This window comes from Oreochromis aureus, linkage group 1 (assembly GCF_013358895.1).
Source record: "Oreochromis aureus strain Israel breed Guangdong linkage group 1, ZZ_aureus, whole genome shotgun sequence".
NCBI lineage: Eukaryota > Metazoa > Chordata > Actinopteri > Cichliformes > Cichlidae > Oreochromis > Oreochromis aureus.
This window is the reverse complement of record NC_052942.1, coordinates 17,951,332-17,967,014: the sequence shown is the minus strand read 5'-3', so window position 1 is coordinate 17,967,014 and position 15,683 is coordinate 17,951,332. Positions and strand designations below refer to the sequence as shown.

Here is a 15,683-nt window from a genome sequence, read left to right as displayed (position 1 = left end):
TTTAAGAACATGATATATTTGCTAACATAATTGGAAAAACACACAAAACCCCAAAAAGATAACAGAAGATTCTGAGATAAAACTCAAAGATGGAGCATTTCAGAATTCTAGAATCTTCTTCACATTACAACACTATTAAATTTCAGTCCCTCGGGTGTGTCACACCCTCTGTGGAAAGTGAAATTTGCCCGTGAAGCGTCCGTGGTTGTGCAGGTCGAAGGGGCTGAGCACCCTCCTGATGCCCAGCATGTTGCCCTGTGCGATCTTCTTAAAGGTCCAGGGATTCTGGTTGTTCTGCTCCATGTCAGCTTGTTTCTTTTGCAGGGTTGCTAGACTCTCTTTGCTCATTACCTGGAATAAAGACATGAGAATACTGTTAACACAGAGAACCAGTGGGTAAAAACTGTGGTCACTTCTAATCAAATCACATCATCTGAAAACAATTCAGACTTTATCTCCCACCAGTGCATGCCTTATCTGTGATCTCACCTTCGCAGGAAAAGGAAGCTTCTTTGCCACTTCAGTCAAGATGTGCTCGACCTCGCCCAGCTCCACCTTTCCTCCCACCTCCACGATCAAACGTCCGTAACGAACCGGTGTCACGTAGTGGTCGATGGCTCCCTTGCCCCCACCCATGCGCTGACCCAGACCTTTCCGTGTGATGGGCTTGTAAGGGGCGTTGATCCGCCACATTGCAAACGTGGTCCGGGCATCCATCTTTCGATTGATGGTAAGACGCATCATCTCTATATGACCCCAGTGGAGGTACCCGCCTCCCATGGCCTGTATATCAGATCAGAGAGAGACAGAGAAAACAGGTCACCTAGTGTTATTCTCTATTTTTTAATCATTAAAAAAAAATATGGCAGCACACAGCTAAAACCAGGCAGCAACCCGTGAGTCTGTTTAATGCCAAAAACTGCAGTCCCTTAAATCAATCCACATAACTTTGGCACAAAACATTCTGGCACAAAAAGCGGCTTTGTTTTCCATCACTCACTTTCACCATCTACCCGGGCCAAACATAAAAATATCTCACTTCATTTAAACTGTGTAAAAGTCTTAAAGTTACCATGTTGTGGCCACTGTGTGACAGACAGGTGCCGTTTCATCTCATTTAACCTGCAGATGTACTGTTAAGTTTTTCCAGCAAGTACGTTTTAAAAAAAATATCTTGAGTAAAATAAAAAAAGAACCAGGTTGAGTCACCTTTTATTTTATAACTATAAATCTTGGTCAGCACTGAACAAACGAAATGTCAGGGCACTTAGTCATATCCTGTAAAATATGCACCACTACAGCGGTTTATCTGAACAATGAACAGGTCCATAGACACCTGTCAGCGATATCTAAAGTAAAATAAATGCGCCCACCACAATAGCGTACTGTCCCGTGGTGAAGGTATTTGCAGACTTAGCTGGTCCCTGGATATCCCACAGCTTCTTTGCCTCTTTCTTGGCCTTTTTTAAGTTCGGCACCTTGTTCAAAAACTTCAGTTTGGGCTTGTCCGGCAGCACCACATCTGTAGAGGATAAAAACGGGCACGAAGGAACACGTCACATATTATCTGCTACTGAACACCAGAACCGAGGGTGCTGGATGCAAATACAAAGGTTGCTATGTGGAGAAGGGTTGGGATTGGAGCTCTAACTGCTATACTAATAGTCCACGCAACACTCATGGTGAAAACTGCACCTCAGGCACAATTTTCTCCATGAGTGTTGTGGATCAGAGGTGACCTTTTCACAACAGAAGTGAGTGAATTGACGCATGGAAAGTGTGAATTGTGTTGCCATGACACATCTAGAAGAAATCCAAACGCTAAAGATTTGTACATCCCTGCTACAGGCACATTTACGTCAGCAATATACGCCCGACTGTAGGAAAACTATATATGTCTTCCCACTGTTCATGTTTACATTGCAGTGCAGTCTGATTGGTGACCTTTCCAAATCTACAGTGAGATGAACGTGTTTTTGGTTTCACCTTTTCAATTTTGAACTTGTGCATAGCTGAGGAAAATGCACAGGACATTATTAGAGATAACAGGGCTGAGCACTGGGCAAAATGGTCTGTGTGGCACCTCTGTGCTAACCAAGAGGGAGCATCCTTACAGGTCAGCACAATCAGACCTCTTCTACAAACAGTAATTTCCTTTTTTTTTTTTTTTAAATCCAGGTCAGTTTCATTTTCACATGAATCATAACTACTGACTCACGCACATCTGCTGGTATATCCCTCTGCATTAGTCTCCATTAGAGAACACTGAACTCTTATAGTCTGAGTTGACTGTGCGTTTGCAGATGTTTTACAGCGTACCGGGAGAGTTTCTGTGAGCTCTTGTATTCGATTTGCACCAAATGCATCATGGGAAAAGTGCTGAGAACAGAGCCGCTGGGCCTTCTGTCAGCCGTTTTAATCCACAAGCATGTCACCTCCACTTTCCCCTTTTCTCATGAACAGGAAAACTGTGACTGCTAAAACCACATCCCTTGTTTTCTTTCTCAAATGCAAAAGCAGCACATAGTGGATTTCTTTTTGAAACTTTGCAGGAATAGCACCTTTGAATGGCAGCGCTGGAGCGCACTGGAACAGCGGCCTTCATACAGATCACAATCTGTATTAAACAACTGGGATTTTTGAAACAATAAATATATTTCATGTTTTCTTAATAGGAGGAGAAGTCAGCATTTAAAGGCCCGCAGGTTGAGAGTTGGGGTTACTTTTGAAAGCTTCATGCTGTGATTTAAGTCATGGTTGGGGTTGTTTAATGAGAATGAAGCATAACTCAGGACCAGCAGTGTAAAGCCATAAAAATTAGGCAGCCTGATGCAAATTAGTGAAAAGAAGATGATTAATTACCACTGTAATCTGGAGGGATTTCATATGTCTTCAGCCCTGCAGAGAGGACTTTCAAGTAGCCGTGCAAAGGACCTGTGGAGTAAACGACACGTGAGACAACTGTGCAAGGGAAATTTTGTGGCTTTCAGAAACAAAACAAGTCTTACTTGTGTGGGCTGTTATATTTACGAAAAAAATTCTTTAAGCAAGTCTGTGGTGGACTTGTCCTCATCTGAAACTGATGTTGTCATGTCCTGTGTTGAAATCTATTCATTGGGTGTCCAGCTTTGACAGGAAGTCAGCTGCTCTTTGAACATGTGCGGCTTATTTTTAACTGCAGGTTTCTCGTTTGGCATAATGTAATTATCATATCCTGTTGAATAAAATGAATATGGCATTTCTGTCATAGAATTGCTTTGCATAGCCAAATGTCTAATCACTTCAGTCAGCCTCGGCGTTTAGAACGGGACCTTTGGGGGTCCAGGTCCTGTCCAAAAAGCTCACTGTACCCCTTCAGCTGAATTCTACTGATACACTTCCACAATCACATGTGAATTTAAGTCAGTCAAACAGTTCGGTCATGTAAAACTTTAACCCCACAAGCTTAAGTTAAATAATCGGTTAACAGTAGTTTTAGTGCTCCTGCAGCAAACCAAGCTCACTGAGGAGGACTGTGACTTTGGAGCAGACCTGTGCAGGTTAGACTTGGGAAGTACCACTCATGACTCATGTGGTCAATTGTCAGCTTGAACAAAAGTATATATATTTGATTTCAGGTATTTTTGAGTCACCTAAAGAGCTCACTGACTTCGAGGATAGTATTGTAATAAGATGCCACCAGTGCAACAGTTCTGGTAATAAAATTGTAGTAACTGTGTTTGTCACGAAGTGGTTGACCAAAGCGGTGCTGCAAAATGCCATGGCGCATGCCGAGTGAAAAATTGCCAAAGCTCTGCTGATTCAATAACCTCAGAGCCCCAAACCTCATCTCCTTACCATCAGCTCAAAAACTTAGTGCAAGAGGCTTTAAGGTAGGAGTTTCCACAGCTGACCAAATTATGTAGTATGTATGTATGAGTGGCTCAATACTTTTGCCCAGTTTTAAGGCAAGACCTCACTCAAAAACTGCAAAAATAGTGGAAATGTGTTGGAAGACATTGTGCACTTACAGTCACTGTACTAGTGTGTGGTGAGCTCACTAATCCACATCGGCACCAGAGAAAACATCTCTCCTGATTTCTCTCTGTAGTGTTGTGACTTCTTCTCTATGAGCCTACTGTGTACGGTGTGGTTTAAAGTAACTTGTGTATGCTTGAATTTGTTGTATAGCTGGTAAAGGTGGCTCAGTGACCAGGTTTACTAAACCTTACAATACTGACTCTTGCGATCCTCTTTTAAATATAAATGTAACGAGTTTTTAGCATATAACAGCGGTGCATTACTGCACTGTGATATACGAATGAACTCACTCTTTATTTTTAATTGTCGTTTTTATTGGATTTAATTTCATAATGGCACAGCTTGGTGACTTGAGCCAAATACCCCCCTGGCAAAGCTGGTTGCCCGTCTACTTCATAACCCTGACCAGGACCCTGTCTTCACACACCGCCTTTCTTTATAGGCTAAACTGTGTAACGTTAGCATGGGAAAGGAGTTTAGCTGCAGTCTCGTGTCCGTAACCTAATCAATCTGCCCTGTTTCCACCTTTACCTGGAGGTTAACGTTATGATGAGGTTAACATTAGCTAGCTTGTATTACCTTGTAGGTGACTGCTGGTTTGACAGATTCCGGTCAGCCCGCCGGCAGCAGCTTTAATGAGGGAGAGCATGATGTTAGCGTTGAAATGGACCCTACAAACAGACAGTCATTCCGTGTGGTACATGTATGAGCATTTTAGGTGTCTGAATAATATAAAATTCTACAAACACCACGTTGGACACAAGGTCGCTGCCATAGCGGAGTTACTGTAACACTTCCGGCAGAAAAAGAAACACTTCCTGTGTTCCTGTCTTTCACAATAAAAGTATTACACACAACCCTCTTACTCGCTTTTATTATTTATTATTATCATTAATGTGATATATTTAATGTGATATAAACATATCACATTAAAGTACAAAATCTATTGTGGTATTTGATTTATATACACATTTAGCACATGAGTTCAGGAGCTGACATCGTAAAAATCTACGTTAACACTAAAAAGGTCAATAGATCTTAAACCTACTTCTATTATCCACCTATAGGGGATTTTAGACGTATGTGCACTGCTCTATGGAAGTTCTTTTTGTGTCACTGAACAAACAAAACTTAAAAAAGTAAATAATATATTTTTGCCACCCATAAGTTTAAACATTCTGAATAATCATCTCAAAATTTCAACTTACTAACTCATCTTGTTGAGAAACTCGAACTCAAAATTGAAAATAAATAAATAAATAAAGTAAAATTTCGAATTAAGTTGAAAATTTGAGATAAAATTTCAACTTAGCTCTGTCAATCAAAACATGTTTGTTTCAGTGGCAGAAACAAGCTTCTATACCACAGTCCACTGGTGTCATCAGAAGGTCAAATCTAATTGCCTCACCTAACACCAGTGACCCTAAGAAACATGTTCTAAACCGGTAGAAAATGCAAACTCCACACAGACACCTGTCCAATAGGAGGGCTGAACCTTTGTGCTGTCAAGTAGCAGCGCTAACAGCTGTAGAGCAGACAGAACCCAGAGAAAAACTGCGGGGAAAGAAAACTGATGGTTGAAATTTTATTATAACAGCAGAGCATGTACACTGGATAAATGTGGCATACACTGGTTTACCACAGGAAACGCTAACACAGTTCAAGACATTTTTACGAGAAAAGTGATAAAAATCAGAAAAAACTGTTGCAAAACACACACCTATCAAACATGTGAGGATAGCATGAAAAAAAACAACAACACTTAAATGATATTTTTCACTGATAAAAAAAAAAAAATTCTGGTGTTAACATATTAAACTATGAAACATTTGACAAATCCCACTACAAGTGTGCACCTGCCATTATTTAACACAGGTAAAATTTGAAATTGTTTCAGTTTTTCCAGCCTCCCACATAGTACTGTTAAACACTGGCAAAGACTACCCTGCAGTCAACATCTTTACATCCCTAATGTTTGCATTTCCTATATCATCAAATATTTGCAAAACACTTCCGTTGACATCCATTTTTACTAACCTGCAATCTTCCTTACTGTCACACTCCCTGTCTAAGTGAATTAGTGCTCCATAGCATTAGCAAAAATGGTCAAAAGCACAACGAAGAACCTTTAAAGTGTCAGGAATAGAAACAGTAAAGGCAAAAACACTGTTGGTAATCTGATCTCTGCAACAACAACAACAACAGAAAAGAATAAATATGCAACAGTCTTTAAATCTAAGGCACTTTAGTATTCCTCAAACAGTTACTTTGTGGTTCAAAGTCTGAATGTCTCTTGTTACTCATTCAGCAGCCGTCAGTGCTACTCTGCAGAGCATCTTGCCCATCACACAATGAATAAAGTCACAGATTCTAAATCCCGTGGTAGAGGAGATCATATTTGGGAATATTTTGAGGATCTATGGGACTCTGGACGATCATTTTCCCCCGCATGGCTCCTCTGTAGATCACTTCAATCAGGTCCATGAAATCTTGCTTGGTCTTGAAGCTGCCAACGAACTTGGTGTGATCTGGAGAGCTGAAAGACAAACAATTATTAACAACTGTTGGAATTATTCTAAGTTTGCGCATCAGCAGTAGCTTATACTTTTGGTATGTGTTGATATGTATCCATAAAATTGACATTGATTATTCTTAAGTTGAAAGTCATGCCATCAAAACTGAATTTGAAAAAAGTCTGAAATCCCTTGTTTCTTTAAACTTAGGAAAGGAAATACAATGCTTTAATGAAACGTGTCAGAATAAATCGAAATAGAGCATCAGAGTTTGTAAAATTCGATGAGTTTGAAAGTCAATATTTGGTATGACCACCTTTATTCTGCAACACAACCTGAACTCTCTTAGGCAAGCTTTTACATAACTTCTATAAACAGCCTTCAGGAATGAATGTTCTGTTGTCGGTCAAGATCAACACAATGGGCAGAGCCATGAGTACTCAGACTGTGCTTATTGAACGCAATATGGATAAGAGCTTGGAGAAGCTCACAGCTCTGCAAAGAGAACTGGATAGACCCGGGGACCAGTGATGGATATTAGATCACCTGCGAAATCAAATGCAGCCTGGTCGCTCTAACCTTAAACCAAACAATCATCTCATTCAGCTACCCAGTCTTCGGCTTAGAAGGCTTCAAGGCTGAAAGCTGGCTCGAACAACAACTCGCCCTGATAACAGGACTGTGATTTGACTCTCTGGCCACATCCTTCAAGGCCAACTGCGTCAGCTGGAGAACTGTTGACTTTTGCTTAGAACTGGGTGAAAGGACGCTCTCTCTTCAGTTGATACAGGATACACACACGCACGCGCACTGACACACATAATCAGACACAGATATACAATCACCCTCCTCCCTCCTTCAACCTCCTCCGATGCACGTCCTTTGTGTTATATGGTGGTGTAAAGATTCATGTGCTCTCTGTGCTGAGGTGTTTTTTTTCTGTTCTCAAACTGTCCTCCTGTAGGAGCTCAGTCTGGATGGAGTTCTTTTTCCTCCTCATCTTCCCTCATTTATTGCATATTCACTGTTTCCATCCTACCTCTCTCCACCTGTCTTCCCAATGTGAAGTATGTGAAATGTATGTACGGTCGGAAGGGGTCCAATCTCACTGCATATGCACGTGACAAATAAAGGGCTATCTATCTATATATCTAAGATGACCCCACAGTGCGTAAATAATGCTATGGTCTGGGCGGTGGGGCGGCCAATTCATCACTGATAGTTTTCTATGGTGTGGTTTTTTTTCCCTATCCAGGTATACTCTTACTGCACTTGCAGTGTGCTTGGGTTTAGGGGTGAGTTTAAAAAAAAAAAAAACGGATTTCCCGATTCAAATCGATTTTTATTTGAATCATGCGATACTGATTCATTAAATACTGAAATCAATTTTTAAATATAAATGTATTTAATCAGAAATGCCAGAATCTCAGCTTAAATCTTGCGAAGCTATTTCAACAAACAATAAACAACTAAAACAAAATTCACTGAACCAGCAGCAAAGAAGACAAAAGAAGATAAAAACTACACTTCATGTTTGATAAACATTGTCATGCAGTCCCTCTTACTTTGGCAGTTTTGCTTCCACAATGATAAAAATCACACTTCCTGCACAGCTCTCTTTCTGTACTTCAAGACCAGTTTACCATCAAAAAATCTCTAGTTTCTGCCTTATTTGGTGGCTTATTACGCACCATTCTGTGTAACTTGACTTCCTACAGTTTTTTCATATGTATTTTAAGGGAACACTGCACACCATAATCACATATGCTAGGTTTTCAGCTAGTGCTATTTGTGAATAACCTTGTAGGTGAAAAGTGTTAATTAATGTCTGTTATCTTTTGCACGTATCATAGATTCAACTAAATAAGCGGGGACACATAAGGTGTTTTTGCTGCCTAAAGACCCGTGTTCATGTGTGTGTGTGTGTGTGTGTGTGTGTGTGTGTGTGTGTGTTGGGGGGGGTTAGATTGCTTCTTTGGTAAGTTGTCTTTTAAGCGTTTGTTTAACAAAACAAAACAAAAACAAAAACAAGAAAGTCTGGCAAGCAAAATGTAAAGAAATGAGGGGTAGCTCAGTGACCCTCGATAATCACTCGGGTCACTTCCCTGGTTCAAGCTATTCAACTGCTTCAAACTAATGTTTTCCTATAGTGATTTTAGGTTAATGTCATTCTGACCCCTAGCTCCACTCACCCATAATCGACCTTCATGTGCTGTCCATTGAAGAAGAAGACAGTGGAGGGGATGTAGCTTATGTCGAAGTATCTCGTGTAAATAGGAGCTTTATCAACATCGACGATATAAATGGACGCCATGTTACTCAAGTCGTGGGAAGTTTTAGAGAGCTACAACAGAAAGAGAGGAGACACATGGGCTAAAGCAGAAAGTGAGCAGTCATGATTTACATTCATGTCACCGTTTCAGCTTACAATCTCGTCGAGCTGCAGACACACCGAGTCATCGTCCCTGCCGAACCGTAAAACCACGACTTTTTCTGCCACCCCTTTAATGACTTCATCGATATCTTTTTTGCACGTTAATTTGGGCAAAAACAAACTCATTTTGAGGCTAACGAACTAGTTTACCCCTATATGTTTGTTTTACTTCCGGGAGGGAAGTGCGTCATCATTGCGTCGTGTGCGACACCATCAAATATCCGCCTTAACTTTAATTAGGGACACTGTGGAAATAATTTAAATAGGCTGTGGTTTATAATTTATTATATCATATTACAATTTTTATACATTATATAGATTTAGATGACTGAAAACTGCTCATGTTCTCTTCTCAACAAAGACAATCGATGCTGTGCCACCTTGTTGTTTCCTCTACGACATATTATAGTGTGACACCGTGACCTTCTTCCCTAATGTTTGAGAAGCCTGGCCGTCAACACATGTGAGCATACCTCTGAGAGCGTTCTGGACTCTGAGTGAGATGTTGCCGTTACTTGTAACACTTGAATAACACCGGGAGTCTGGGAGAAGCGCTTCTGTAAAAACAGTCTGGCTCTCCTGGTTTTCTAAGCAGTTCTTGTTTCGTTTCATTTGTGGCGATGTTGCTGCGGCTCTTCACTCCCAGAGGCTGTGCTGTTTTCTGGAAATGCGCTCATTCTGTGCCATTCTGCACTTCCGGGAGGCAAGTGTGCAGTTTTAATACCAGCAACAGCAGAGCCAGCAGGCACAGAGCGTCCATCGCGGTGTCCATCCGCCTCCTCAGTGCTATCAGCCCAGCGGGGGAAGATGCTGCACAGACTAAAGCAGGTAAACCCCAAGAAACAGAGGCTCTAGATCTGGACAGGTGGAAGTCTGTGATGAGATCCCAGGCTGCATTTGATGAGAAGCAGGTTCAAGATGAAGCAGAGGAAAGTGATGATGATGAGAACCTGAAAGAGCCAGGAGATGATTCAAAGGACGGGTCTTCTCTGGAGGCAATGCGGGATTTGGTTGCGATGTGGCAGCAAGCTGGAAAGCTTGTACCTGAAGAGATGACTGATGAGGAGGTGGAGACACTGGCGAAGCTCACCACCAAGTCATCCAGGAAGAAGTACCTGAAGTACCTGGCTATCAGGGAGCGCCACAAAAAGGCCCGTAAGGAGAAGCAGCAGCAGAAGGCGGCCAAGAGAGAAGCATCTTTGATGGAGAAAAGAGAACTGGAGAGCGGTGGAGAGGAAGGGGAGGGGGAGGGCGAGGGGGGACCCAGGTTGAAAAATACACTCTTCCTCCAATTCTGGGACCGTTCTCTGGACAAGCTGCTGGCGTGGAAGTCCGCTCAGTCCATGGTGTTCGGTCAGCCGCTGGTGTTTGACATGAGCTATGAGTCGCACATGTCCAGGCGGGAGATCGAGAACACGGTGTCCCAGCTGATGGAGGTGGAAGGGCTAAACCGGCGTGCCACTGAGCCCTACCATCTCCACTTCTGCAACCTGCAGCCAGATGGACTCTACAAGAAGGAGCTGCTCCAACGGTACGGTTCAGAGACGTGGGAGCGCCTACTCATCACCACCTCTGAGCGGCAGCACATAGACCTGTTCCCCCGCGAACAGCTCGTGTACCTCACTGCAGACTCGCCTAACGTCCTCCGCACCTTTGACCACTCAAAGGTTTATATCATCGGAGCTCTAGTGGACCGCTCGATCCAGACAGGCTTATCACTGGCCAATGCAAAGCGTCTGAAGCTGGCCACAGCTCGTTTACCCCTTGATGAGTTCCTCCACTGGGAGATGGGAGCCAAAAATCTCACTCTGGATCAGATGATCCGCATTATGCTCTCTTTCAAGGATACAGGTAGATGGGATGAGGCGTTACAATTTGTGCCTAAAAGGAAGCACGACGGCTTCCACCAACAACAGACACAGACTGCCAGACACAGAGCCAGAGATGATGGCGACAGGCCACCGAGGTCGGGAGAGAAAAGAAGTATAAACACATTTAAAAACAAAGAGCACAGAGAGTCCGGGTTCACTGGAAGAGACAGAGACAACACACCAGCTGGAACCAAAGTACGGACATCGTTAAAGAGTGACATAGAAGCCAGAAAAAGTGCAGGCAAGAACAGGATGTGGTGGCATGAGGAGTGAGAAAAATAACTTTTGCTATTTTGTAAATGGAAATTGAAAGTGAATAAATGCTGCTTTAATGACAACAATGCATTTTAGAAAAGTAGAAACTACTTTGGTCTTTATTTTAGAAAAACAAAGGATGTTGTGCATTCACTGCAGATGAAACCATCACTATTACTGCAAAGAGCAGCCGTTTCCAAAAGAGATGAAAGAAACAGCTCAGTTTTAATTACATATTTTCAATCGATTACCAGTTGTTTTATCGTAATGTGTTTTGAAGCAAAAATACAGCCCTTATACATTTCTTTTTAAATATTAATAGACACAAAACAAAAACGACATGATTAAATGAAGAGAGAAAAAAGAGTCAAAGTCATTTTTGCTCTGTAGTACCATCTGTCCACTTCCAAAACACTAAATGTATATTAATGCATTTACATCATGAAATACACAAAATATATCAACAAAATATATTAATACAGTGTTTTCCTCAATATGGTAGCACCATTATACAAAGGAAGTGTGGCTCCTGCAGTATAGGAGGGACCCTGACTCACTTTATATATAATCACAGTGGAAGCAGCTCACTGGAGGGTATTTACACAACATACTGTCAAGTCTCAGGATCAAGCTTACAGCTGGAATATGTAAAATAAAACTCAGCACACCCTCAAACACACTAAAGACTGGAGGCTGCGAAGGAGTAATAGTGCCACATTAAGAAAAAAAAGGTTTTTGATCATTTTGGGAGTGAAGTCAAAATGTGGCAATTAAAACCTTCTAAAAATGCCTTGTGTAGATGAGTTACTTCAGAATTGCATTCAGTAATAAGGCAATGATTTCTGTTACTACATAAACGCAGTGTGGTGATAAATATGAGGATGGTGCAGAACATTGCATCTGATCAGAAGGAAGAAAAGCACAAACTTGGAAGAGTTGGCTGAATTTCTGCAAACCAAAGTGGCTGGCAATGGCCAGATGCAAGCATATCCAATGGTTATAACCAGGTGCAATAATGTAGTTAAGTGTTGTGTCACAACATACATTAAGACAGCGACAGCTGATCAAGTTGTTTCACTAACTCATCTACACAAGGACTTCTGTAGAAGGTATCGCAGCCGTGCCAGCTGTTTGGCTTGAAACAACTATAATCTCCACATTTCTACTTTCTTTTTTTTAATGAATATATTCTCTGCTCCAGTTGCCTAGGTAACCTCCAAATGCCTGTACTTTCAAATAATAAGTCAATCACTCTTACTGGTAGTCACTTTAGTCGCTGGCCTGGAAGTCGGGGAAAAACTGATCTTAGGTTCTGCCCATGTCCATTGCCAGTGACTATAGTCACCGATCATCACGCTGCTGTGAATTGCTTCCAGCGTGCATGTGTGCATCTCTGTTCAACACATAACACTGACTCACCTTGATGTCACATCCCAGTGACAGTCCAATCATTGCGTTACGATTCCTGAATTCAGTTAAAGAGCAAATAAAAGTAACAAAATAAACAGTAGAGCCATATATATTCCGACCATCATCTGAAATGTAAAAATAACAGTCAGGGTAAAACCACAACCAGGAGAGCAGCAACTGTCTGCTGCTGTTCCAACTAAACACAAAGCTCCAGTAACCCTCAAACTACACTCAGTCCTTTGAAATAAGCTGCATCGATGTTTGTGGTAGTCTCTGTGACCTCTACAGCACCAGGATGTCTCCTGTACAGCGCTCACAACAGTTAAAAGTAATGTTCTCGTAGCGGGTGTAAGGGTGAAACCTGCCGATGCTCTTCTTACTATTGAGGAAGTTTGAGGGGGCGGAGTCACTGAGAGGAGACTCAGCCTTGTTTTTGGAGCAGGAAATGGGATCTAAACTCTTCAGCACCTGAGACAGAAAGCAAGTGACATCTGTGAGTGTCTGGATTTTCTTACAAATGTGAGAAATTAAATATGATATTTATCATAAACAAACACGTAAAACCTTCACCTTCTCGGCCATCTTCTCAGCCGGTGTGCTGCAGAGCTGCTCAGCTGCTGCGCTGCTGCTTTTTGCGGCATTGGTGCTGTTGCCGCCGCTGTTACCCAGCAGGTGGGCGTTGATGGCGTCTGCTAGCTTGTGATTGGACACCGCCAGCTCTCCTGTGCTTAGGGGTTGTGAGCTGGGATAGTACGTCTGTTGTCTGCCCCACTGCAGAGACACCAGGAGCTGCTCCAGAGATCTGAAAACACAAAAACAAGCAACGTCAAAACATACTGCCATCATTTACGCCAGCATCAGTGGCTCTGAGTTCCAGTATCCTTTAAGTTTAGAGTTCTTATAATAGACACTCCAGTTCATTTAATCACTACACGTGAGTCACAATCTTACCTGTGGGTGAGCATCATATCCCTGGAGAACTCCTCTCTCTCCAACAGCAGGTCCTGAATTGCTCCTTGTGCCTCTCTGGTCTGTCTCTGCAGAGCTGCTCTGGCATTTGTCAGTTCCTCTGCCATGACTCTGAGGAGACAACACAAATTCAAGCGTTTATTCAGCAAAATACCGATAATACACACATACATATACATTTTTTAATTTATATTCCACTGAATTATAGTGTCCATTACCTGCTGGCCAGGAACTTGCTCCTCCAAACGTCACACTGGATACTCATTCGCTCTAGTTGCTCTGCAGTGTGTGCCAGACTCCTCCCCAGAGCCTCGTTCTCCAAAATCAGCTGGTTTTTCTCCCGTGACAGGCGCTCAAAGTGGTACTGAAGGTCGTCGCCCACTGACGCCACCAGCAGCTTCTTTAGCTCACGGTTCACCTAGTGCACAGATTTGATAAAAGCTCCTTTTACAACTGAAAACACGAATGAGAAATTGAACTGTGTTCTCACTTTGTACTGTAAAGAACTTCGTCATTAAAAAGAAAAAAAAGCTTTAAGAATTACAAACCATATTAGTTACATTTTTGTTGTGCTCACAATAATTTAAAAAAAAAAAAAAAAGGTCCTCGGTGTGTGATATTTAGATAATGCGTGTCAGTTTCATTGCAGCCTCACCTCTGTTTGCACACGGAGCTGATTGGACAGGCCTTCTTTGTCCTGCAGCAGCCTGCGCTCAGAGTTCTGCAGCTTCACCAGCTGTCCTCTCCAGTCCTCCACCAAAGGCAGCGAAGGAGACCCCTGCTCCTCAGCCTGTTGCCCGGTCTCCCCTTTTGCTTCAGTGGCTCCTGTGCGGCTGCTCCGGCTAATAGCGGCACGTGGGACCATGATCCTCACAGCCTCCACCTCTGTGCAGGCCTCTCGACTTACTTTCCCAAGGTGGAGCACGCCGAGCGGCTGGGGGGCGGCAGGAGGTGCTGGATGGGTAGATTTGGGGCTGTGCTTTGGGCTAGCTACTTTCAAGAGGGGAACTTCAGATGGACCTGGTGGAAGTGTATCTGTGTTAACCTCCAGGATGGCTGGCGGTTTTTCAGTTTCCATGCCATCGCCAGGACCTCGGACAGGCACACTAGCAGAATCTGGAAGATAAAAAGGAACAAGAATTGTGATCACACTTTGCACTGAGTCCGATTCCTCTAACATGCGGACAGTGCAGTGGAATACATATGCCTAACAATGTTGTAAAGCTTTAATCCTTATGTGTGTCAGCTTTGTTTATGTTTCACAAAAACAGAAGCTCCGCAAACACCAAACAGCACAAGAAACGCATGAAGACAATAAAAAGAGAGACTTCCATCAACTCTTGCTCAAGTTTACTTCCGCTGACTTTACAAATAGCAAATGTAAAAACCCGTGTGTAAAATGTGAACACTAGAGCACAAAGAAACCACACGTACCTCTAACAGCAGCAGTCATGGTGGAGGCGGTGCTGGTGAGAAGGAAGTCTGTTTGGGTGAAACCGACGTCTTGATAACGTCTCAGGTGGCCCTTCGCCCTGTAATAACAACAATGGGGAAAGTGAATTATTTTTAACACCTGTAGTGTTCAATGATTAAAGAAGACCGCCAGTCAAAGGTCAGGGTTAACAGCTGAGGCTGTGATAACGGTAACTTGGTAGGAAGCTAACTGTGCTAACGTTAGCCGATTGCAGAGCAGCGTCAATGATAAACAACTTGCGTTATATTAACATTAGCTGTGTCATAATGAGTATACAAGACGCTTTCCTGTGTATTTTGTATCGTTTCTAGTGGATCACAGATATAATTAGATAACATACCGGGTATGATCCTCCTCGCTTAACTAGCCTTAAGCCCCAGGCTGTTTGTTTTGCCACCGGACACAGTTGGCCTCTCGCGAGTTTCATGCGAGGTTTTTACCCTGATTTGTACCTCTCAGGCAAAACTTCCTGTTAAACCAGCAATACACCTTTCCAACCCCCCTCGCTAGATGGAAATAACTGCGTATATATTAAGCCACAATTTTTTTTTCTAATCCTAAACTTGAATAGCTGTTACATTATCTACAAAATAATCGTTTTATCGAAAAAGTAGCGCAGGTCGTACGCAGCCTGTCAGACGTAATCCAGGAACTATTCCACCTATTGCTCCCCTCAACGTCACAACACACTGATCTCAGATCGGTTTATCTATCATTCTACTAACATTTCTATACCA

The 15,683-nt window shown here is 42.5% G+C and overlaps 4 protein-coding genes across 4 annotated transcripts; 1 reads left to right on the top strand and 3 right to left on the bottom strand.

Moving 5' to 3' along the window:
• mrpl16 (mitochondrial ribosomal protein L16) lies at positions 1-4,829 on the bottom strand. The gene is made up of 5 exons (XM_031729604.2): positions 4,600-4,829; positions 2,863-2,934; positions 1,374-1,522; positions 490-783; positions 1-351 (listed from the first exon to the last, which is right to left on the bottom strand). Exons 1-5 carry the CDS (start codon positions 4,667-4,669, stop codon positions 160-162), a joined length of 777 nt encoding a protein of 258 aa, XP_031585464.1. The 5' UTR covers positions 4,670-4,829; the 3' UTR covers positions 1-159.
• A 762-nt stretch (positions 4,830-5,591) lies between these two features.
• txnl4b (thioredoxin-like 4B) lies at positions 5,592-9,162 on the bottom strand. The gene is made up of 3 exons (XM_031729605.2): positions 8,962-9,162; positions 8,726-8,877; positions 5,592-6,556 (listed from the first exon to the last, which is right to left on the bottom strand). Exons 1-3 carry the CDS (start codon positions 9,091-9,093, stop codon positions 6,391-6,393), a joined length of 450 nt encoding a protein of 149 aa, XP_031585465.1. The 5' UTR covers positions 9,094-9,162; the 3' UTR covers positions 5,592-6,390.
• A 120-nt stretch (positions 9,163-9,282) lies between these two features.
• On the top strand, positions 9,283-11,181 carry trmt10c (tRNA methyltransferase 10C, mitochondrial RNase P subunit). The gene has a single exon (XM_031729602.2). It carries the CDS (start codon positions 9,588-9,590, stop codon positions 11,109-11,111), a length of 1,524 nt encoding a protein of 507 aa, XP_031585462.1. The 5' UTR covers positions 9,283-9,587; the 3' UTR covers positions 11,112-11,181.
• Positions 11,182-15,433, bottom strand: blzf1 (basic leucine zipper nuclear factor 1). Its single transcript, XM_031729603.2, has 7 exons — positions 15,287-15,433; positions 14,907-15,004; positions 14,128-14,588; positions 13,691-13,890; positions 13,455-13,583; positions 13,074-13,305; positions 11,182-12,971 (listed from the first exon to the last, which is right to left on the bottom strand). The coding sequence occupies exons 2-7, from the start codon at positions 14,923-14,925 to the stop codon at positions 12,786-12,788; spliced, it is 1,227 nt and encodes a 408-aa protein (XP_031585463.1). The 5' UTR covers positions 14,926-15,004; positions 15,287-15,433; the 3' UTR covers positions 11,182-12,785.
• Positions 15,434-15,683: the final 250 nt, after the last annotated feature.